A 23,218-nucleotide genomic window follows, 5' to 3' on the forward strand; every position below is an offset into this window, starting at 1 on the left:
TGGAACCTCACAGCAGGTGGCTAGCTTCCAGGCCTCGGGCTGGACAGACAGGATGAAATCCCAGGCCTCAATGCATCCCAAGCCTGATTCCAACTTCTGTCCAGCCACTGCCTCTGTGATTCCTCGAGGTGCCTGCGACCACACAGTCCTCCAAACAGCTCTTCAGCCTCAGTGACTGTCAGCAGAAGTCCTCTTCAGGCTCCAGGCTGTCCCCACAACACACCACTCACCACCACTACCACCACTCTGCCATATCCCACCACACCCCCAAGTGGCAGGACATGCCTTTCCCAGAGCTGAGCATATTAAACTGAGGCATCTGCCCTCTGTGCCTCTTCCCTGTCACTTTGTGAGTGCTGTGTGGGTGACGAGGTCCCTGTCTCATTCACTTCTTGGCCCATTCCATCAGCATAATGGCAATCTATGTAACATGGGTGTTTGGGGAAGTCATCAGTTGGCCAGGAATATAGAGAAGCAACAGAGATTTCTGGTGTTGGGTTAGCAATACTGCCTTTGGTATACAGGGATTATAGGGGTACCTGGATCTAACTAACCATTGCTTTTGACCACTAATGTCCGTTTTAGAACCAACTACTACCATTTACAACTCTCCTTCCCTACCTACAGCAGCCTGCTGGCTCACAGGAGAGAACCCACAAACTGGTAAGACCTATCTTCTCCACTCACTGAACATTTCCTGTTTTAGCTTTTCCATCATTGTGACAAAACAGCAGGCAGAAGCAATTTAGGAAAGCAAAAGAGTTATATTTGGGGTTTCAGTACATTATACAGCGGTATGGAAGCCTGGGGAAAACGTGTGGAGATAGGGGTAGGCTTATAGCACCTAGGCAACAGGAAACAGAGTATAGGTCAGAGCCAGGAGTGGATATAACCTTAAAGCCCTCCTTGTGTGACTCTCTAGGCCAGGCTGTTGGCCCTGCTGGGGGTTAAGTGTTCAAGCACATGTGACTTTAGGAGACCTTTCACACTCACCACCGTTAGCAATCAGGCACCTTCACGGTCAGCCCCAAGGGACCCAGTGACAAGACAGGTCATCACTAGCTCTCCAGAGGTGACATATTCCCATTGTTGCCTTTGTCCCATGTCCTCCGTACATCTCCTCCTGTCCATGCGCCACAGCCCTAATTGAAGAGCCTCTCTTTTCCTCCCCATTTCCCTTCCTCGACCCAGAGGCAGCCTGTTTCCCCTTACCCCTTCCCTTTCGTAAACCTCCCACATGAGACCTGTTGCAGTCTCTGATTTTGTCAGAATTCACTGCTTCGTTCCATCAACCATAGCACCCAGTATCTGGGATTGTGCCCGGTATCTATTCATTACTTGAAAAGCACATTTGGGATATGTAAATGCAGGCAGCTTCTTGTCTGAGCCATCCTGAAGGACAGCAGCTTCCTATTTCAAATGGAGTTGTGACAAACCCCAGCAAGGATAAATCCTCAAGTGCCTCTGGGCACCTAGTATCACTGTGGTGCACTTAAAAAGAAATCTTAGGAGAGGGGGTTAAAATCTCCATCACACAACATAGGTTCATGAACAAGATAAATATAATTAAATAAAACCATGTAAGTTTACTTAATAAAGGTTTTACATGACACAGGAGCCTCCCAGAAACGAAGACCCTAAAAAGCATGTACCAGAAGGCATGGAGGGAAAATATATCACACAATTACAGACATACATCAGAGAACTATCCCCTCCCCAAAAGAACCTGAACAAGAAATCTACCATCCCTATGAATATATCAGAGTTCAGATAGCCCAATGCTCAGAGGTATTTCAGAGCACAAAAATAATTTTATAGAGCAAATATAATATCTATGTGGAAACAAGAGGGAGTCAGTGTAAAAAAAAATATACAAATGCCATTGACAAATACCATTGGGAACTTTCTAAACATTAGCAGAGTCCAACATTCCATTAAGAAATAAAGCATCACAAATTAGTGGGGTTTGTTCAATAATTCAAGAGTTGTGCCAATAGAAAGCCATTAATATCAGATATGGGTCCATCTTAATATAAATAATATATACTTTGGAACCCGGGATGTAGCTCAGTTAGTAGTGTTGCCAGGCATGTATGAAGGGCTCTGTCCTCAGCACTGCATAAACTAGGCATGGTGACTCGTGCCTGTAATACCAGTACCTGACAAGTGATGGTCAGAAGTTCAAGGCCAGCCTGGACTACGTGAGTCCCTGTCTCTAAGAATAAAAAGTAGAAAAGCATCAGGGGTGTTTCCTCTAAGATCAGGTAAAGGGTAAAAACCGCCAATGCTCCTCCACATTATACTAGAAACGCCAGCCAATGCAATTTTTAAAAAAAGATAGTTCTAGAATGTTGTGTGTAATGATTTTAAAACAATCTACACTATCACTGGCTACTCTCTGGGCCTTGGGCGTCTCCCTGACCCCATGGCTAGCCCCATGCAGTGGTCTGCCCAACTTCCTCCAGTTCACTAACCCCTGCAGCTAGCTGTGGCCAAACTGCGAAGACTCCCAAATTTCTGCAGCCAGCTGGGGTCACACTCTCACCAACCTACACTCCACTACAGTTACCCTCCCCCTGGAGCTCAGCTGAGTTCAGGTGAAATGGAAAACACCAGACACTCTTACTTTAGAATCAACAGCTAACAGAACCGCTGGGCTCGGGATCTATCGTCCTAAACTCATCAACTATTCTATGTTAGAAATCTTCCCATGGTGGATTCAGGTGGATTCCACAACCAGACCTAACAGTCCCCAGTCTACATTTTGCCTGCTTTTGCTCCCCTCATCGTCCAAAAAAGGGGCATTACGTTCTCTTGCGTTCCCTCACTTGGACCCAGAAGGCCTGCCTCCTCCTTACCCAGTGATTGGCTTCTTGTCATCTTTATTATCCAATCAATTAATTAGGAGGAAATTCAGCTACACTAGAAGACTAGAAGACCTCATAATAAAGTCAGACTTGGGGTTTTTTTGTTGTTGTTGTTGTTTGGTTGGTTTTCTTTGTTTGTTTTGTTGTTGTTTTGAGACAGGGTCTTGTTACATAATCCAGACTGGCCTCAAACTCATGATTCATCGCCGTTTCTTGAATGCTGGGATTATGAACTGGTATTACTGGGATTACAAACATCTTTGCTGTCATCATGACTCTTTTTTAGAAAAGATACTGGGCTGGTGAGATGTCTCATCTGCTCAAGGCACTTCCTGCTAAATCTGATGACCTGAGTTCAATCTCTGGGACCCACATAGTGAAAGGAGAGAACCAACTCCTGCAAGGTGTCCTCTGACCTCTACAAATACACTACAATAAATAAACACATGTATGGAGGTAAAGAGAAGTGACATCATAACTTTGGTGTCTCTGCTCCCTGTGGGGCTCTGTATCCTCTTTCCCTCCCAATTTCCACCCATCAGAGTCCTTATAGGAGCGAGCAATCTCTCGTGACAGAGGTAGAAAACATATTATGGTTCTACCACTTGGCGATTCTGTAATCTCAAGCAAGTAAATTTCTTTCATTGAATATTTGGCTCCTGGGCTACAAAATAAAGCAGCAGCCCAGCCCGTCTCCCATCAGATGCCTTTAGCTCCTACCTTAGGTTTACTGTTAAAAACCTGCTTATCTTCTGCAAGCAGGCTTGAGGCACATAGGCAAAACAGTTCCCAAGCAAAGGAGGACATTTCCAACAATTCCCCTTGCTTAGCATTTTCTTCATGCCTCTCTCCTTCCCTCCCCGCCTTCTCTCTCTCTCTCTCTCCTTCCCTCTTGTCCCCTCTCAGCCCCCTCCCAACCCCACAGTCCACTGTGAATTACTCTTTTTGGATGAAGACCCACATACAGTATCTAACGGGCATTGGGAAAGCCTCTGTAGACCTGGGACCTACAGCCACTTGGCAGGAGCAGGAGGATGATTCATCCTGAATTTTGGCTCTTACTTTTTGGTTGGGGCAAAACACAAGAGAGCGTGCCAGCTACTGGGATAAGAGGAGCTCCCTGCTCAAAAGCCATAACCCTGAGAGGCAAGGAGCAGGGTGGCAGAGCTTCCTATTCTGAAAAGGACACAGACTGCAGATTCTCTCTTGGATCAACCCCTTAGCCCCCTGGTCCTCTCAAGTCCCCCTCTGGACGCTCAGACTCTACCCTGATGTACTTAGTCCTTCTTTAGTGAGAAAACCACACCCTTTAGATCTGACCAATTCCTCATTCTCTGCCTTCTATCTTCCCACTTCGACCTGCCTTCTGCAATAATTTTATTGAATTGATAAATCAATTACCAAAGGGCTGGGGAGACGGCTTCTCAGGAGCAAACTTGCCTAGCACGCACTAAGTTTTGGGTTCTAACCCCAGCAATGGGACACCACCACCATCACCACCACCACACGCCCTCCTACAAATCTCTACCTGTCCTTGTGCTCCAGGTTGAATCTGACCTCTCCCCCTCACTTCAGACCCTCTTGAATAAAGTCTCATCTTGCCTTTAATGTGCGTAAATCTTTTTTCCCTGCTCTCAATGCGTGTCTCCTTGTTATGACTGGCACTACTTGTCAGGGTAACTAGCATTGCCCTCTCTCCCTCAGTCAGCATCACCTCCTCAGCCCCTGGCCCTCTGCCTGGGAGCCTGTAGCTCAGTAAATACCTGTTGAGTGACTAGCCCAGCCCGATGAGATGGAAAAGTGCTGCCTCTTGGCTGCAGGCCTGACTTGCTTTTCAGAAGCCCCAGGGAGGAACACCTTGCAAACAAAGATGGCTGTGTTGAGGCCTTTTCCAGGGGCTCTCTCTTGTTCTCAGTTGCAGCAGCCTGGGGAAAGGTAGAGATGGGCTCCTTTGTTTTGCTTCAGAGACTCCTCTCCCACTGGGTGGAGAAGCTGGCAGCAGCTCCCTTTCCTTCTGCCAGTTCTTCTGACGTTGAGGGACTTAAAGAGCCTCGGGCCTTGGCACTGCAGGCCTCTCCAGGGATCTTCACTTCCTCGGAGCCTCCTGTACAGAGAGGAAGTATGGGGTGGGGGTGGGGCACTTGCTCCTGATCCCTTCCAGTCTCCTTTTCAATGTCCAGGTGCCACCATAGAGAACAGGTTCAGTGGAAACTGGGTGACTTAGACTGAAGTGGGCCCCAGACCAACTGCAAGCCAGGATAGCCCAGAGACAAGGTTAAGTTCAGAACACAAAGAGAAGAGTTCTGAAAGACTGGTTTGTTGCTTTTTTTTTTTTTTAGGACTGAGCCAGGGAATCAGCAGATCCTGCTGAAGCAGCAACACTCAAGAAAGCAAGCAAAAGCAAGAAGGCAAGGGCAAACCGGTTAGGACCAGTAACTGCCAAGATGGATGCCAATCTAACCAGACTGTCCTTGGTCCAAGGAGCTTCGATACGCTTTTGTTATAATGCTTTAGCAGAGTCCTCTGTGTGTGTGTGTGTGTGTGTGTGTGTGTGTGTGTGTGTGTGTGTGTGTGTGTGGTGCGTGCCAAGTGTGTGCAGGTGCCATCTGAGGCCAGTAGAGGGCATCAGATCCCCTGGAGCTGCCAAAATGAGGAAACTCTGGAAAAACATCAGTCACCCTTAACCACTGAGGCATCTCTCCAGGCCAGCGTGGTAGACTTTAGATAATAAAATCTCTGTGGATCTTAAGTTAACTCTAACACAAAGGCAGACACATTTTGAATCATGAGCAATGTGTCCCCCAAACCTTTTCTAACCCTTCCCCATAAACAGAAATATACACGTTTGTTCGTGGCTGACCTGCCAATGAGGTCGTCTCCTGTGGCTCTTGAGTAACCCAGCGTGCTTCCCTGTAATAACCGCTCACTTGTCTGCACTTTAGACCTGGCCTATGCTGATTTCTAACTTACAGGACACAAAAGACAAGCATGGCTGACGGACACCATGACAACGGGATCGATTTTAAAAGGTTGACTTACCACACTATAGAAAGACAATGTAAAAAACTGAAGTGGGTATTTCTAACTGAAAGAAGTTGGTTGAAAGGCTGCAGACGCACGGTTGCAACCCTACCAGATATAGAGAAGATGCTTTTCCTACGAAGCTCCAACTCCTCGCCTGGGCTCACGAGGCACCTGACACAGGATGTGAGGCACCTCTATCTGTAATTTGTGTCTCCTTTACTTTGGGTCAAACTCCTGCTAGAACACTGCCCGACAGTCACCTCCTCGGCCAAAGTGTCTAAAAAGTGAAGCTCCCACCTAATCTCATCCCCCTTTAAAGCTCAAACACTTAGTCCTGGTCCTTACCCTGCAGCAACATGAGGCAGTAGTAGGCAGGATAGACCACCCATGACATGAGGGCAGGCACAAATCCTGGAGCAGATCACCTATCTTAGCAGAACCAGACTGGACCCTCTGACAAAAGCCATGATTAAGAATCCTAAAGGTCAGAAGCCAAGGTGATGAAGGGCCAACCCTTGACTGGGACTGCTTAAATATACAAACTTCTATCTGCCTGCCACAGTTCATCCCCTGTTTGAACCCAAAGCTTCTGTCAACACCCCAAGACAAATCTGGGGCCACTGGACTCCTTCATCGGCCGACCACTCCAATGGACTCTGTTTGACTCCCTTCTCTGTTTTCACAACACTGCTTGTTTCTCTGGTTGGTGTGTTGGGGTGGATGGTGGGCTTGGTCTACAGAGACTGCTGGAGAGTAACCAGATTTTGCCAGTTAGGCCTTCAGTAAATGTCTGGTTCCTGAGGTAAATGAAAGCAGGCAGGCAGCTGGAATTCAGAGCCTCCTCTCTGAAACCTCACTATCAGGCAGGACTCTTGGGGCAGTAAGCCATCAGCCAGTCTTCCTAAAGTGCAAAAGCTGGGAACACCTTCCTCTTTGGCCTCAGACACCCAGACATAGAGCTGGCCGGAACGTTTTGAAGGAGGAACCCCTGTCCTGATTTATCCTGTGCCAAGCTCCCAAAGTGGGCACCATGTTCTTACTCACTGAGGCCAAGCCAACAATGACTGCACAATGTTCTAGGCAGTCAGATATCCTGAGTGACATTCACTTTGCTAGTGGAGACTTACTTCAGATATTTCTAGGCTCAGTAATCAATACTGTTAGCATTCTGACATCGCATTTGAAATCCTTTGTCTCCACCTCTGGACTGCGGATCCCTGTGGTACTTTAATGAAAAATGGCCTGCCTATAACATATTCCATTAACCTATGAGTATACATGCCATACTGTTAATACTTTGGTATTTGAGAATATTTACAGAGGGGGGGGAAATGAATGGTATTATCAATACTGCAATATTACAAAGAGGACGGAAGTCAAGGGAGAGATTGATCTCTTCACCAACACGTTCAGGTTCTGGACTTACATGAGACATTTTGACCCTGCAGTTTTGATAAACTGAGGCAGCCCCTCTGCTACCCTTTGGGCTGTACCCTCAGGCTCCATGCCTTTCCTCATCAGCTCGTGGCTGGCAACCACCCTGACCTCAGGACACATAGAGCATCTCTGTACCATGCCTCAAAGGTTCACACTTCTGATGCCTTAGCCGTCTGCCCTGAGCCTTTGAGGCACATTATATGCTCAGTGGTGGTAGTCGGAGGCAACCAGCAGGGGACTCAGGAAAGAGATTGCAAAGAGGTGCAGCTAGGGAGAAAAATCGGGTTGAGGGGAGTGGTCACAGGGTATATAAGGTCTGGCCGCACGCAGAGATATGGCCAGAACTTCTTCTCACCAACTGTGGGGAGGAGGCCCTGGTAGGCTGAGAACTCCTGGGCCTCCCCCTGAAAAGGCAGCTGAAGCAAAAGCAAAGTGAAGTGACAAGACCGGGGTCCCGGGCAGTCTACCTGTGAGCAGCTAGCAGTGAGGCCAGAGGTTTGTGACACTGTAGTGACTCACAGAGAAAGCAGGTTCAACCTTGGGCAGCAGCCCAGACTGTGGTGAGAAGCTACTTGGTGACACTGAGGACTTTTAGAGAGGCCAGAAGATGTATGTCTCTCACTCAGGATGGGGCTGAGGTGGTAACAAAAGAAACGACCGTTGGGGAAGCCCCCCTGATGAAGCTCACTCAGGCACTCAGCCAGACCCAGCCTGTTCATGGCCCTTCATTTCCCAATGTTTCCCAAGCCCACTTTCCACCCCAGCTCAGCGACCCCTGAGCCCACTCTAATATGAGTGGTTGATATGGAGCCAGGGGTGTCTAAGGTCCCATGAACCAAGCAGGATGCTCAACAGTGTTCTTGCCAAAAGAGGGAACACAAATACAACTACCTGGGAAGCTGGACACATGGAGGTTGCCAAGTCCGGCCACGCGGGCGTGAATGTCATGAAATATCAATGTCCTATACCATGGAGACAAATAGCAGCTCCCACAAAAGGCTGTGACGAACATCAATTGAGAATTCAGCACCCTCATCGTAGCGCTGAGGTGGGGCCCAATCGAACGGGTGCTCACTGCCCAGGCAGCTTTATTCCATCTCCTTGCCTCCACTCCCATCTGAATTAACTATTTTCCCAGTCACACGGCGATCATTTTGAAACAGGATCAAGCTTATTTTTCTTGTGTTAGCAATGTCCAGGGTACCCCATCGTTAACACAGAATGCAGTGAGCTGGCTTCCATCCACCTCTCCTTCAAAACAACTCTGCGATCACTAGTATGCCCGGCCTCTGTCTCTGTCTCAGTCTCCCCGGGTCCGCAAAGTCAAGGCCCAGCTCAAATGCCATTTCCTCACAGAAGCCCTCCCTGACCACCTTCTTAGTATCAATACTGTCAGTAATTGCCTTACTGACTTTCTGTCTATGGCCCCACTAGAATGCCGGTCCACAGTGCCATTCAGCATAAAGTGTTAAATTCAGCCCAGGGCTTGCCTGACGCATTGTGATCTCTGGGGTTCCAGAACTGTGGAAACAAACTTTGGTGGCCTAGAGAGGCACCCTGAACACCACAGCCCCAAACTCACTTCCATGAGTTATCTGTACGCACACAAACACTACACATGGAGCCCAGACTTTCCAAAGTCAGCGCTTTATTCTCTGTTCTGTCTTAGGTGTTCTAGTTTGCAAGCATGAAGGAATCAACTATAGTGCTCCCCCTTAACGTCCTTCATTAAAAAAATAAAACAAAACAAAACACCGCTTAGCTGGTCTCCCGCTTTCCCTAAAGAGGATGGGATAGAAGGTAGCCTAAAGGAGGCTGGAGGACTGGAGTCGCTTGGTGTTAACCATCATGTCTCCTGCCAGCTCCTCTCACTGAGCAGCCAGAGGCCGCAGGCAGCTATAAATAGCCCAGCAGCTCTCCCCTTACAGCGAGGGAATGAACTTGGCAACAACAAAGAGTCATAAGGGGTGAGGCAGGCAAAGACTGGGAGCCTGTTTGCTGCTCACCCCTTGGGGATACTGTGAGATTCAGCAGACAAAGGAGCCCTCCCTGCCTTCTCCTCCAGCCGGGAACACGCAGCCTGGAAGGGCCAGGAAGAACTTACTTCACCCGAGTTCACCTGAGTGCCCTCGTCAGCAAAATGAGAGCCAGAGAGCAGGGATAAGTGTCGAACCCAGGACCCCTGTTGAGGGGTTCCGGGATGGGCGGTGCCCCCAGCTCCCAGACAGTAAACGGCACTGAGGAGGGACAGACATCCTTCCATGTCACTCAGTTCACAGGACAGTCTCTCGAATGACACCAATGAGGCTGTGTGGCCGCTCAGCCTCAGCTCGCTGCTGGGGCCTCCTCTCTGCTCTGGGCCTTCCTGCCAGGGAAAAGGTGCTCAGGTCTCCACAGCTGCGCAGATGCAGCAGGCCAGGCTGTCTCCTCGAGGTCAGCATCTGAGCCTGGGAAGTGCTGGGCTGGGCTGGGGCCATTATCTTTGGGGAAAAGAGCAGGAGAAGGAGATGTTAGCCTCGCCAGTCAGCCGCTGGCCTTTTGACCCCCCCCCCCCTTATAGCCATCTGTGGATTTTAATGTTTAGTTCTTTCAGAATAGAGGGAGGGTGTTTTCCAAAGTAGAATCTATTTAGAATTCCGAAGATGTTTTGAACCTTGCCTCTTTTGTGAAGTTTTGAAGAAATTCTCCCAGTTTTCTATTGTCTCAGCAGTAGGCGAGCCGTATATAATAGCTCGATTGCACATCCTTGTTTTATTTTTAAGGTTGTTCTTCATATCTCTCCAGTATCCCTGTGTTCCAACCCAGGTGGAGAGGATGTAGGCAGTATAGCTTGTTAGGAGTATAAGTTCCCACCAGCCACCTACTGCTTGTGTGGGAGCGTGCGCGTGTGTCCTCATGCCTACAGGGCAAATGTTTTACCCACTGAGCCATCTCCCCAGCCCCAAGCTTGGGAGTTTTAACAAGAAGCAGGTGGTACCAACACAGAACCACTGTTCTGGATCAGGTTTATAAAATGTCAATTAAAGGGGTTGGGGATTTAGCTCAGCGGTAGAGCGCTTGCCTAGCGAGCACAAGGCCCTGGGTTCGGTCCCCAGCTCCAGAAAAAAAAAAAAAGTCAATTAAAATCAATGATGTTTTAGGTGACTCTAATAATCCTTGGCTAAAGAACATATAGGAACAGAACTCATTATCATTGTTAGTGCCTTGGGAAAGAATCAGGAGTCTCACCACCACCAAACCTCACAGGACAATCATCCCAAAGCCACTCTGTTTCAGGGCAGGGCACTGTGGTGTACTATGTCTACACTGACCCAGGAGAATGAATAAACAGCCAAGAGGTAACACCAGCTCTCAGCGGAGATAAAGAGAAGGTTCTTGCTGGGAGGAAATTCCTCTTACTTGGGGACACAGGGCTGGAGATGACCTAGCCCAACCCTTCTGTTTAACAATGAGAAACCCAAGGCCCAAATGGATTCCATGCATATCCAGTTTTGCCTTTTTCCAGGGTGGCTTCAGTTTAAGGCACCTTTTACTTTTTTAATCTATTGAAAGAAAGGGATTTGGTCCTCTAATTCAGTGGTTCTCAACCTATGGGTTGAAACCACTTTGGGAGAGGTTGAATGACCCTTTCACAGGGGTCACCTAAGACCATCGGGAAACACAGATATTTACATTACTGTTCATAACAGAAGCAAAATTACAATTATGAAGTAGCAATGAAAATAATGTTATGGTCAGGGGGTCACCACAACATAAAGAACTGTATGAAAGGGTCACAGCATTAGGAAAGTTGAGAACCACTGCTCTAAGTCCTATCAGCCAACTTGTCTGAGCCAGCGACTCATTGGGCATGGGACTAGCTCCTAGAACCTTGCCAACCGTGAGCTCCACTCTGTCGTCAAGAGCCAAGCAAATACAACATCCTGGACAATCTCCCATTGAGGAAATCATCAGCGTGGTGAACTCCAGAGTGCCCAGATCCTTTGCTTTTTACCAGGCATAGTTTCGCCTCCCAGAAAGTGGGGTTCTCTTCCCCTGGGCCAAGAGCACTTGTGGGGGTCAAGGTCAAAAGGAGCGCTCTCTAGTTTCCTCTCTGAGGACATAACCCCCTGCTCCAGGTCTTTGGAAACTGAGACCATGGACTCCCTCTGCCTCTAGTAATGACAGCCATTACTGGTAGCAGCCTTGTGTTGTGTAGAAAGAACAGTACCTGCTCTAGGAAACTGGCACTCGTGATGGCTTCTTCCATGTGTCCCTCGTCAGACTTCAGGACAGACTTTATGTTTTCTACAAGTTCATGGATGTCTGGAGTCATACTGCAGGAGGACTGCTCCAGGAACCTGGCCACCAGCAGCTTCGTGTCTATGTAAGACCTGTAATCTATCAGAGAGTGGGGCCTGCATCTTGATGCCCGTGGTCTCGCGCCTCTCCTCAGAGTCACTGTAGCCAGATCTAGCCTCCTTTCCGTCTGTGTCGCAGCTTCGCAGCTGAGCACTGGGGTGGCTGTGGACAGAGACAAAAGTCACCATTGAACAAGCTCCTCTGAACACTGCCCCTACAAAGCTCAGTGTGGACAACATCTGGCAGATGCCTGAGGTCATGCGTGTACGTCTCACCATCTTGAAGGACGGAAGGAACGGAGGGGAATGAGACTAACACAGCCTATCGTGTGACACACACTTCCAAGAGGAAGGGAAGTGTGTGCGCTTCCAATAGGCTGTGTGCAGAGACACTGGATGGTGACACATAAACAGTCCCCTGTGAAGACGGATGACACAGCACAGAATCCACGGTGCAAACCACGGAGGAGCGTGTTTCATGGAGTACAGCGAGTAGATAGGAATGGGTGGCCAAGCAGAAAAAAGATGGCAGAAGAACGAGAGACTGTTGGGGGCAGATAGGTTTGGAGGAGTCAAAGAGAGGAAGGTACAGATGACACACTGGTGGGATGAGCAGAAACTGTGCTGTCACGGTACCTTTGTCCTAAACATCCTCAAGGGCACTCTACTGATCCCTATACCGAGGCTCACCATGGCTGTGGAGCAGATCTGTGACTATTACAGAAAACTTGGGTGTGGAACGTTACATCATTCCAGAGGTCAACAGAGGGTCTAAAAAAAGTCCACTTCGGATCTAATTTCCATGGCTGCTTCCATCAGTAAAGGTATAAAGATTGGCAAGAAGCTATTTTACCATGAAGTGGGTGGAGAAGTTAATCCTCAGGTCTGATCTCCATGTGTCCATAAGCCACCATCAGCCTTCAGTGCACACAGCTGTCAACTTAAATTTGTAAAGGCCTCATAAGTATGGATTTAGCTATTCAAGGAAGCAGGAAGCACAGGGTGGAGGGAGAGGCAGAAGGGAAGGTTTCCTTTTCCTCTGGAAGAAGGTAGACAGGAGTTCTGAACCAGGATGTTAGGAGCTGTCCTTCCAGTTTCACATGTGTACATTATAGACAACAAGTCTTCCAGAAACACAGTGTAACTCCGTGCGAAGACAGAGCGAAGTTTACACTTGCTCACTGAAAGTAACTCAGTGCCTTCCCCAGTGAAACAAGCCAACAGGTAAATGTCCTCTCTTCCACAGGACTGAAGAATACAAAGGGGGTCCAGCCTCCCTTTGCTGTGCAAACAGCTACATGCTCCTGGAAGCTGGCACAGGGCCAGCTCGAAGACTCAACTTGCCAGGTAGGATACAGGATGTCCACAGTGAAGGTGGGTCTTTGAACTACAGCCCAAGCTGCCAAGCCTGCTTTGCAGAGGTACACAGCTAGTCTCAGGAGGCAGGACTTCCTCCCCACCTGAAAGCTGCTGCAGGGACAAGAGAAGTGTTCTCTGTGGCTTCCATAAGGTCAGTCCAGAGCTGTGACAAATGACACTCACTGTCAGAGGGACAGAACAGAGACCACAAGGGCCAGACAGGACCAGAGAGAGCAAGGTTAGAGGGTATCCAGTTACTCTGAATAGAGCTTCCGAAGAACAGAGCGCAACTACTAGACTAATTCCCCCAGAGGCCCTTGCTGGTTGAACTACAAATGCTGTTTACTTTATTTCTTTGCTTCCTTTGTTTTTATATACTCTTCTATAGTGAGAGATGTTTATAGATGTCCAGGTATTCATATATTCCAAAGAGGCTCCATGTTACTATACCCAAAATAATAAGGGGGAACAGATGATGTAACACGAACATGTTTCACTGTATCCAAAATGTTAAAAACAGAGATTAATTGAGACTACTAGAGCCCACTAAAAAAGATAACAAATACAAAATTGTAGAGCCGGGGAATAAAATCATACACTCCTTGACTGGTTGTCAGAGAACTGCTAGCAACTGGAAAATTGGCAGACAGTTCACACAATGGTCTTACAGTCGCACCAAATACAGCATCATGGGCAACCAAATGCTATTGCCCATGACTTTGGGAGCAGTTCTATCAGCCACACAGTGCCAGGGTCAGTGGAGAGGCTCAGCAGGTAAAGGCACTTGCCTCTAATGCGACAACCTGAGTAGAGTCCCCAGAACCCACATTAGAAGAAGAGAACTGACCCATACAGCTTGTCTTCCAACCTCCACATAGGCACCATGGTGCACCCACCCTCCCCCATAACACAAAAATAAATAAACATATTTTTTTTAATTTTAAAGAAATACCACATGTATCTTCCCAATGTGAACATAGACTATCTCATTTTCCCATGGCCTCTCAACCTCTCTCAAGATATTGCTTAAACTTGCAGGGCCCTCAGCTGGCCAGAGCCACCTGATTGTACCTGGCACCAGTCAAAGAAAAAAAATCACAGGGGTCTACCAAGAGCCTGAGGAGTGACATCACCTCTCTCCTCAGAATGGTGAAGCATAGGGTCGCTCTTTGATCTTGTCCTCAGAAGTGGGAGAGCTCTCCGGCTTCTTGGAGGCTGAACCACGTTGGAAAGAGGAGTTGATCCAGACGTGTTTTCTTCAGCAGGCGTGTTAGTAAGGACCCCACCTGATTTAAAATAAAATAAACACATTATTTCAACAGCTGTAACCTTCAAAATGTTGGTCAGGAAACACCTGTAGGCCCAAGCCTGCGAAGGCAAGAATAATATAATTAATAACATTTACGTAGGCTGGTGGCCCAGTCGGTTTTTGGTTCCCAGCACCATGGCAAAACCTACCTCTCCAAATCACCCTGCCACACTTAAAACAAGCACACAAGGAAAAAACGGTAAGCCCAAAGGGAAAATTAAGAGACCATGCCATAACATCGGTTTGGTTTGTTTCCTAGAGGTGTCTAGGATCTTTCTCACTAGGGCATCCTGATGCAGCCTGCAAGAGTACCAGAGCTTTTCACAGGAGCTGGCTCTTCTGGAGATGCCACCTATGTGGGCGAGGGGCTGTCTGAGGACTGCTGAGCCAAGGCTGGCAGATGCACATCTGCCTGGCCCGGGAGGTGACCACATTGGGACACTCTCAATTGTCTAGCAAAGGAGCCAGTGGTTGCAAAATAAATACATCCGCAAATGACACTGGAATCGGATGAGCCCTGCCCAGGAAATGTAGCAGCAGCATCTGGGAAGCTGAGTTTCTGATCGGAAAATTCCTTGTGGAAAATAAATGTGCTTTAGGGAAGAGAGCGTTGCTTTATAATTCTTCTTAAGGTGGGAGGGGGGTGGGGAGGTTGGAGCTCAGTGACAGAGACTCAGTCTGTCCCCTTCCAAATGTACAGTGAATACAAGAATGGTCCAAACTGCACTGCTGAAAAGCTACCTCTATCTGACATGGAGAAAACTCCATCCATTATTTATTGCTGTCTGCGATTTTGTACCAGTGGACAATTCTCTGGGCCATTTAAAACCTCCCCAAAGACAGAAAGCTGGAAAAACCGTGTCCTTAAATTACAAGGATAAATGTAAATTGACTCTAGCTAGCCTTGGCCACAGGGCTGAAAGAAAAAAACCTTAACTCGAGCATTAAAACCTCTGGTTAGAAATGACAATGTGACTACTCACTGGGAAACTCGTGTCCATTCGAAGGAGACCCGCTGCTCGCTTTAACGGAGCAGGGAAGTGGATTGGGAACTGCAGGAATAACGAACTCCACTCTATCCCATGGGCTCTGCGGATAGTCTGGTCATTCAGGAAAAGGTTCTAAGTAGCTGTCTTTATTTAGGTATATATGTTTCCTTTCTCCTGTTAACATGTTAGATCTCACTTCTAAGCCCTAAGAGATGACAGGATTGTTGGCCCCAACAAGAAGGATGCAGCCTGAAGCATTTGCTCGACGAATGAATACCTTACATCCAGCAAAAACACTAGTCAGACAGAGCATTCTGCCATGTTCCAATCAATTGAATAATGGCGCTGGGTAGTGAAGATGTGTGTTACCTCGAGTTATCTGTGTGCAGACTGGCTCCACTGGGCTCGCCGCAGTTTCTGGTCCTTCTGGCATTTGGAATGAAGACTCCTGCATCACAAAGGAATCGAGAAAGAGGGTTTGTTGCTTTGCTTTGTTTTATGATCCTCAGAGGAGCCTCGTGAACTCCTTCAGATTAGGTAAGAGCATACTCTTTGAGAAGTAGACATACCTGTTCCTGGTCAGCCTGGCTCACTACAGCTTCATATGGAGGTGGGGGGTCCAGAGGACAGAACACTTCCACACCCTTGATTCGTGCTCCATAGATATGGGGCAGTGGGATGACATCAGAACCAACCATCCTAGAGGAAGTACCTGGGCGTCAGTAGGTTTGCTCTGTACACTGGCCCTCCCATGACAGCAGCCCCTAGACTGCAGGGGGCTGGGGGGACACAGCAGCTCGACCCAAAGAGGAATGACCATCCAAGCTGTCCTAGGCAAATGCCCAGGGGGTCCTTAAGCAAGTGACAGTGTATACAACACAACGCCTTTTTTCCTTCTGGTACAGCAGTGGAAATGCAAACTACTGTACACTAAGACGGAGAGCATGGGAGACTGCCAGGCTCTGAGGGGAGAGGCTAGGGAGTCACTGTTTAGTGTTTATGCTCTTGGCATATGGGAGAGGATAATGCTTTGGAGAGAGTTAGAGGTGGTGGTTGCACAAGGTGGTAGATATACTAAATACCCCTGAGGCTCATCGTTAACAACAGTCAAAGCAACTAAGGATAAGAAGAATCTTGGTGCTCTCCTGTATCGGTACACAGAAAAAGCCTCGATTTCCTTCATGTCTGACTCATGAGAGAAATTCACTGTTAGATAACTTTTTAAAAAGAGGAACTAATTTCAAACAGAAAGTGAGCATTGCCCCAGCGCCAAGGCAAAACAGAAGCCAGCAGAAAGGGTCACAGAGCGACTCCCACATCCTCCTCAGGTAGTCACTCCCTGACTGAGGATGCACTGTGCCTGGTGTGCAGCGCTGGATAAAATTGAGAAACGGAGCCCTATTCAGAGCACAGAAAGAGGTGGGTTAACATTCTACTTTTCTCTGAATTTGGTGTGACAAACCTGGCTGAGTTGACAAAAAAAGATCTGTGTTCATTTGGAATATTGACAACTCCCTCCCACCAAAAAGCTATAGCTAACTGACAGTTTCAGCAGAGAGACTTTAAGAGTCTCACAATTACCAAGATACAGAGAGGCTGACTTGAGACAGAGTTACTACTCTGCCATGTGAACGTGACTGAGAAACCAGCTGCTGTTTGCCTGGTCAAAGCTAATTTCTCTTGGAGCTCCTCTTCCTCCCGCAACCATTCCTGCTGATTCAACTATTTCCACTCTGTTCTTCTCCGTCCCCCTTCTCATGCTCCACCTCGGATGTGTGGGGTTCCTTAGATGGAACCATCCCCTAAACTTAGCAACATAAGCGTACGATGCCTCTGCTTTAGCACAAAAGGGTTACTCAATTACAGTTTTCCTTTCCAGATTGCCTTTCTCCCAACCAGTGGTAGATGCTTCCCCTTTCAAGTACTTCTTAAGTAGTAGTTTTGCTGTTCTTTATAGAGGGCATGAGAGACTGATTCTGAAGGGAAGAGACATTAGTGGGGTTTAAAATTCATGTTATTCCTTTGTTATTCCTTGTGTCCATTTATGTTGCCCTGAAAGGGTAGAAGTGAGGTTTTTATACTGGCACCTGACTTGGCGTGTTCTCCAGAGTGGGTGTGTAAAGTGTCAAGCACCCATGGCATAAGGTGTCCCATGAAAGTCTCTTCCTGGGCTGCGGGGTTCCTGTCAAAGCTGTGCTGAGTAGATATTCTTCTTAGACGAGACTCAGGCATGAGTTTCATTCCAACCCTCCTACCTCAGTCATGTTGTTTAAGACTCCAACGGCCGAGTGACTCCAAAGAACTAGGCCCTTCCTAGATTTAGTGGAGGAGTCCTGACCAATGAACAGCTCAGCCGTCTGAATCAGAGAGGCCAACTTCCTCCAGATATGTCAAGGCTCCGATCTCTAATCAGCACCCATGAGCCGTCTTTATAAACCCTGCCTTGGCCCCTTCAGCAGAGGCAGAGGAGTGCTGAGTCCCTTGCCCAGGGCATCACTATCCCCAGCTCTCCTTGCCTGTCTGCTCTCTGACATTCCCAACCCATCAGCTCTCTTTGGAAGGCACTGGATTTCCAAGGATGAAAAGGTCAGGACAGTGAGCTCTCATCTCAGATGCTAAACTACCACAAAAACCTCTTCTAGAAGGAAACCCTGAAATTAAAGATGGCATTTTACACAACACGATCACAAAATGAATGATTCCTGTGGTGTCATTATGCCATTAGGATGTCCACTGATGCTGCATTTTGATGGACACCACCTTGGGTAAGCCCCTTGTTATCATGCATCACTTAGGCAAATAAGAGCTTATGGAGACCATGGTGGTTTGACTAGGAACGCCTGCCTGCTGTAGGTTTGTATGTCTGAATGCTTAGTTATCAGGAGTGGAACTACTTGGGAGGGATTAGGAGGTGTTACCTTGTTGGAGTGGGTGTGTCACTAGGGGTGGGCTTTAAGGTTTCAAGGCCCAGTAGCTCTCTCTCTTCCTGACACTTGGCAGATTCAGATGTAGAACTCTCAGCTACTTCTCCAGGGCCTGTCTACCTGTCACCATGTCTCCCACCACGATGACAGTGTACTGAACTATAAGCCAGCCTCGATTAAATGCTTTCCTTTATAAGAGTTGCCATGGTCATGGTGTCTCTTTGCATCAATAGAACTCTGACTAAGACAGAAATGAACAGGATTGTTATTTGTCTGCAAGTTATTTTCTCTGGGATCCTTTATGACTTGGCCCTGGTAATGGAGAAGTATCCGCTTGGGAGGTTTAAAGCCCAGAGACAGCCCACAGAGAGCATGTGCTTTACTAACAACCCTCTTCAGCATCCGCCACCCTCCTCTCAGCTTCTGAAAGGATCCGAATCACTCCATCCTTACCCCTGAGGCTCTACAATGTCAGCAGGCCCCTCCCCAAACAAAGAAAAGCCTTGCTGTCCCAAGATAATGTGTTCACCTGGCTGACACCCCCTCCCTTGGCTTTATAGCCATGTCTGCCTCTGCCCGGGTAGGTGTTACAGGAGGGGTCAGGTAAGATTCAAAAAAACATGAGCAAAGCCTACGTGGATCCTATTTCAAAAGCATGCATAGCTGTCCCGAACACCAGAAAGTATTTTTCCAAGAGCCCCACATCTGTACCACATCTGTCTGATGATTCTGCATGTACTACAGAAGTCCAAAACTACACATGCTCGATCCCAGATATCAAGCTAAAGATGCTAATCTTCCCTTAGACCCCAGAGATTTTTTCCTTTGGGGGTTTAACCTTTAAACTCAGCATAAAGTCACTTCTCTAAGGATGCCAAAGCTGACTGGGTGACCTAGTTGGCTCTTCTGGGCTTGGGAGACCTCTGGACATTGAGTACTATGGTCCTAACACTCATGTTGGCGGTCTACACTGAGCTCCTGATTGGAACAGAGGAAGCAGGACTAACTCACTTTGGATTTCTGTAACCCAGCACAGCACCAAGCAAGCAGAAGAAGATTGGTAATGTTTGCTGGAGGAATAAATGAGATCACTCTTTAAAGATTCAATTCTAGGTATTACTAACAACCGGATGAATACATACTCCACCCTACAAACAATAATTTCTGAAACTTAAGGAAAATAGTCAAAATTCGAGCTGGAATTTGAAAAGGAAAATTAAGTACGGTGCCCATTTTCCCCCCTAAGCCAGAAAGAATCAATTAGTAATTAATTTTGTCTTGGTGACTGCAAAGAATGTCTCGACTGTTGGGACCTGCTCATGGCGTTATAATGAAACACTGATTCTGCCTAACTGTGGGTGTTTCCAGGACAACAGAAACTCCCAATACTGTCAAATTACAGCTGTTATCTCACTGGGTGTCAGTTTTCCCCGAGGAAGCTAAAAGAAATTGAAAAGGTTTATCTCTAGGTCCGGGTTGGACTGATCTTTGGAGTCATCTGGTTGATCAGAGAGAAACAAGAAGACAGGGAAAGAGAGCTAACTGGATAGGACAATCTTCCTGGAATTTGGAGGAAAAAAAAAGTGGAGACCACACAAGTGTCAAGGCAGGGCATACCATGGAGACCCCAGTGAGACTTAGGAGTTTTACCTGCGGTTCATCCGAGGTGTGCAGGAGTAAAACGTGGCAAAGTAAGAAGGAGGAGGCACTGGCGGCACAAAGTCATCTGGGTCCGGAATCCGCCCGGGCTCTTCCACTTCCTCTGCAGAGATCTGGGATTCGTCCTGATTAAACAGCACAGCAGGAGGAAAGCAATAGATCACAAGGGAGGCACGGACAGCAAGGTGGAAACTCCGCACAGTGCTTCCACACACAGTAGGGATGGACTGCGAGGTCAAAACGCTTCACAAGTGTTTCCTCACACTTACAATGCACGGCCTTCTGCTGGCGAAGATCTGGAGGTAGCGCAGGGCAGCAGCCACCAAACACACCGTGGTGGTCAGGGCATTCAAGGCACACAGGGCAAACAGGACTTTCTGGAAACGAGACCACTGATCAGAGAGATGTGTAAAACACATCGATGGCAATGCTGTCCAAACTGGCAAGCTTCCGAGTGGATAAGGGCAGGGGGTTACATAGCGTCTGGCTTATGGACGTGCGGAAATACATGCTGGCTATTATAACCCCCAACCAGAATGTAGATTTCTTACTCTAAAACCTTTATAATTCCAGCTACTTTGAAGACTGAGGCGGGAGGATCATAAATTCAAACCTGGGATGGTAATACAGTCAAACTTCCTAAACAAAAACAAAAACAGCCTAGACTAGATGTCATGTGACACACCTATAACCCTAGCACCCTGAGGGCTGGAGGCGGGAGCACCTGAGTTCCATCAGAGCCAAACTCAGATTCAAAAAACACATACCCAGCCAGCTCCCTGCCTCACAGAGGAGAGGCCCAGTGTTACATACAGGGCAGTCAGACCTCCATATCCACGGGTTCACCTTCTCAGAGTCAACCAAGCCAAAATGGAAAACACTCAAAAGAAAAACCCAAGACTGCTGAGCACGGGCTGGTCCTTTTCCTATCATTTTTCTTTCTTAAATGATATTAACAACTACTTGCAAAGTGCATTGCACCAGGTACTGCATCTACATTGGCTCAACCATAGAGGAGTGTGTGAAGGTTTTGTGCAATCCTATGTCGTCATGTGGAAGGGGCTTGGGTGTGACAGAGTTCAGTATCCTCAGGGATGCTAGAGCCAATTTCCCAAGGACACAGAGGCACTTTCTTCTTACAACATCTGAACACTATCTATAGAGTTCCCTCCAGAAGACCAGTGAGACTCTTCTCTAGTCAGTGCCCCCTCAAGGGACAGCACTTCCCCGCACGATGGCATCTGCTTAACATATGGCCACTGCTTCTGTTTCGGGAGCCACAGGCAGTAGTGTGGAACCAGGAGCAACCAGGGAATAAATAGGTCTTCTTTCCTCAAAATAGCAGTTAAGTCAACACTGAAGGTTGCCATGGACACGGCCCTGGCTCCTTCAGGGGCTTTCCTCAAGCTAAGTCAGGCTTAGAAAGTTCCAGATGACTCAACATTCAAACATGCAGAAACTGGAGCAAGCAGGTCATTTTTAAGTCCTATACTACCCAGACCTTGAAGCTCTGCAGAGTTCTCTATCCGAGCTTCCTCCTCCTCCCTGAAAAGCAAAGCTCTAACCAGCAGCTAAGAGGTTACCAGCTCTACCCACTCCAGTCAGACTCCAGTGGTTTGGCTCCATCGTAAAGGCTGATTCTGCATTTCCCTTTGACTTGAATCCTCGGTGTACTCTCCTAAATTTCTTTTACTTATTGTTAACTATTTAACAGGTTATAAAGAACTCAGGCGTACCCCGTCATTTTCTGGCTGATCTTGGTCAATGTGCCCAGAATGGTGACATTCAACAAGCTCATATAACTCGCTACAAATGAACAACAATGCCGACTGAGTGTGCAAACACAGCTTTCCTGAAAGCTACGCCTCAGATGCGTGTGCACACACACATATGTATAGCTAGCCACCTTTGCATTTTCACCAGTGTGTAATTGTTTTAATGCAACGGAATCTCTCTGCACATAACTTAAAACACAGTCCGTGACCTCTTCTACACTCCATTCTAACCGCAGGTTAGTGAAGGACTGCTTGGTCACTGCAGGTCAGTAGTGAAGGGCTGCCCACACTTGCTTTTAGCAGCCTGGCCATTTTCAGGCAGCCACCAAATGGGAATATCTCAAGGAGCAGCCTTCTTCGGCCCCTGTGGAAGATTTCTTGTGGAGCCTGCGAACTGTCCATCATACCTTAAGCAGGAGGTGTACAGCGCTACAAGGCTGGACCGGGAAGAGTTTCAAGGCATTTTCTTTGTCTGTGCATTTGGCTGGTTGAAATTCTTCACAACAGAAGCAGATCTTGCCTTCACCTAAGTCCACCTCAAGGAAAGATGCAGGACAATGATTGTATTATTTAAGGGGAAAAAACCACTCTTGCTACACACACAGCATGCATCATACGGAATGTGATGGGTATAGTTCCATGTCAGGCAATCTCAGGCAAGATTTGTATAATTTTAAAGTGTGTGTGTGTGTGTGTGTGTGTGTGTGTGTGTGTTTGTATATTATATGCATGTGTATGTGTATATGTATGTCTATGTAATGCCATCAAATGCCAAAAGAGGGCACTGGATCCCTTGGAGCTGAACTTACGGGAAGTTTTAAGCTATCCAATGTGTGTGCTGGGAAATGAACGCAAGTGTTCCAGAAGCGGAGGACATGACCTTAAACTGCTGAGCCATCTCTCCAGCCTCAAAGTTCATTTCTTACAAATGCTACAAGGCCACTGCAGGCCAACATGAGGCTGTTTGTCATATGCCTTTGGGGACTTAAAGTTGTGAAACATCCACCATCTTGGTGCTGTGGAATGACCGACACATCCGAGAGATTGAAAACTCAGAGTACCTGACACTTAAGGCAGGACTGTCAGATAGGTGACAGGATACCCAATGGACATGTGAATTCTCCACAGTAAAAGAAGGTCTCAGCCATTGCACAAGGCGTGCCGATGGCAACAGAAGAGGTCACGACCAGTTCATCTGGAGTTCAAACTCCAGTGAACATCCTATAATTTTACTAATGAGGGCTGACAACCATGCCCATCACTTTACCTCATAACTTTGTGGCCAGAGTGAATCACATGATGGACTTTGATTCCAAGAAGGCAAAAGAAGCCCAGTCTACCTCAAGGGTAAGAAGCTCAGAGTGAATTCTGTGAACAGTAGGCCTGGCCTGTGCACAAAGGCTTCCCAGTGCTCCTTTTCCACACAGGCATGGATTTTTATCAAAGTGACAACTGATGAAAACCTTGCCCATTCCTAATGAGATGCTCTGCTAACTTTTGGCCACTTTTCCAGTTTTTCTAAAGGTAAGCTGAGA

General features: G+C 47.5%; 1 protein-coding gene and 1 long non-coding RNA gene across 4 annotated transcripts in view; both read right to left on the reverse strand.

The window, feature by feature from the left end:
* Window positions 1-4,852, reverse strand: part of LOC147997079 (uncharacterized) — a 74,224-nt gene extending 69,372 nt beyond the window's left edge. Inside the window, exon 1 of the long non-coding RNA XR_015653088.1 lies at window positions 4,631-4,852. This is a non-coding gene — a long non-coding RNA (uncharacterized LOC147997079). The remainder of the gene's footprint in view (window positions 1-4,630) is intronic.
* A 4,107-nt stretch (window positions 4,853-8,959) lies between these two features.
* The window catches only part of Entrep1 (endosomal transmembrane epsin interactor 1), a 55,729-nt gene continuing 41,470 nt past the window's right edge, over window positions 8,960-23,218 (reverse strand). Inside the window, exons 4-13 of one of the 3 annotated variants that reach the window (XR_015627758.1) lie at window positions 22,091-22,219; window positions 20,178-20,285; window positions 19,900-20,033; window positions 15,895-16,024; window positions 15,695-15,773; window positions 14,161-14,313; window positions 13,025-13,209; window positions 12,522-12,608; window positions 11,539-11,831; window positions 8,960-9,808 (exon numbers count right to left, since the gene is read on the reverse strand). Coding sequence is in view for 2 of the 3 variants with exons in the window: in NM_001400818.1 (NP_001387747.1) it covers window positions 9,602-9,808; window positions 11,539-11,831; window positions 14,161-14,313; window positions 15,695-15,773; window positions 15,895-16,024; window positions 19,900-20,033; window positions 20,178-20,285; window positions 22,091-22,219 (1,233 nt within the window). In the remaining variant the exon portion in view is untranslated. 3 annotated transcript variants of the gene reach the window in all.

The sequence above is a fragment of the Rattus norvegicus genome, chromosome 1 (genome assembly GCF_021556685.1).
Source record: "Rattus norvegicus strain SHRSP/BbbUtx chromosome 1, alternate assembly SHRSP_T2T, whole genome shotgun sequence".
NCBI classification, from domain to species: domain Eukaryota; kingdom Metazoa; phylum Chordata; class Mammalia; order Rodentia; family Muridae; genus Rattus; species Rattus norvegicus.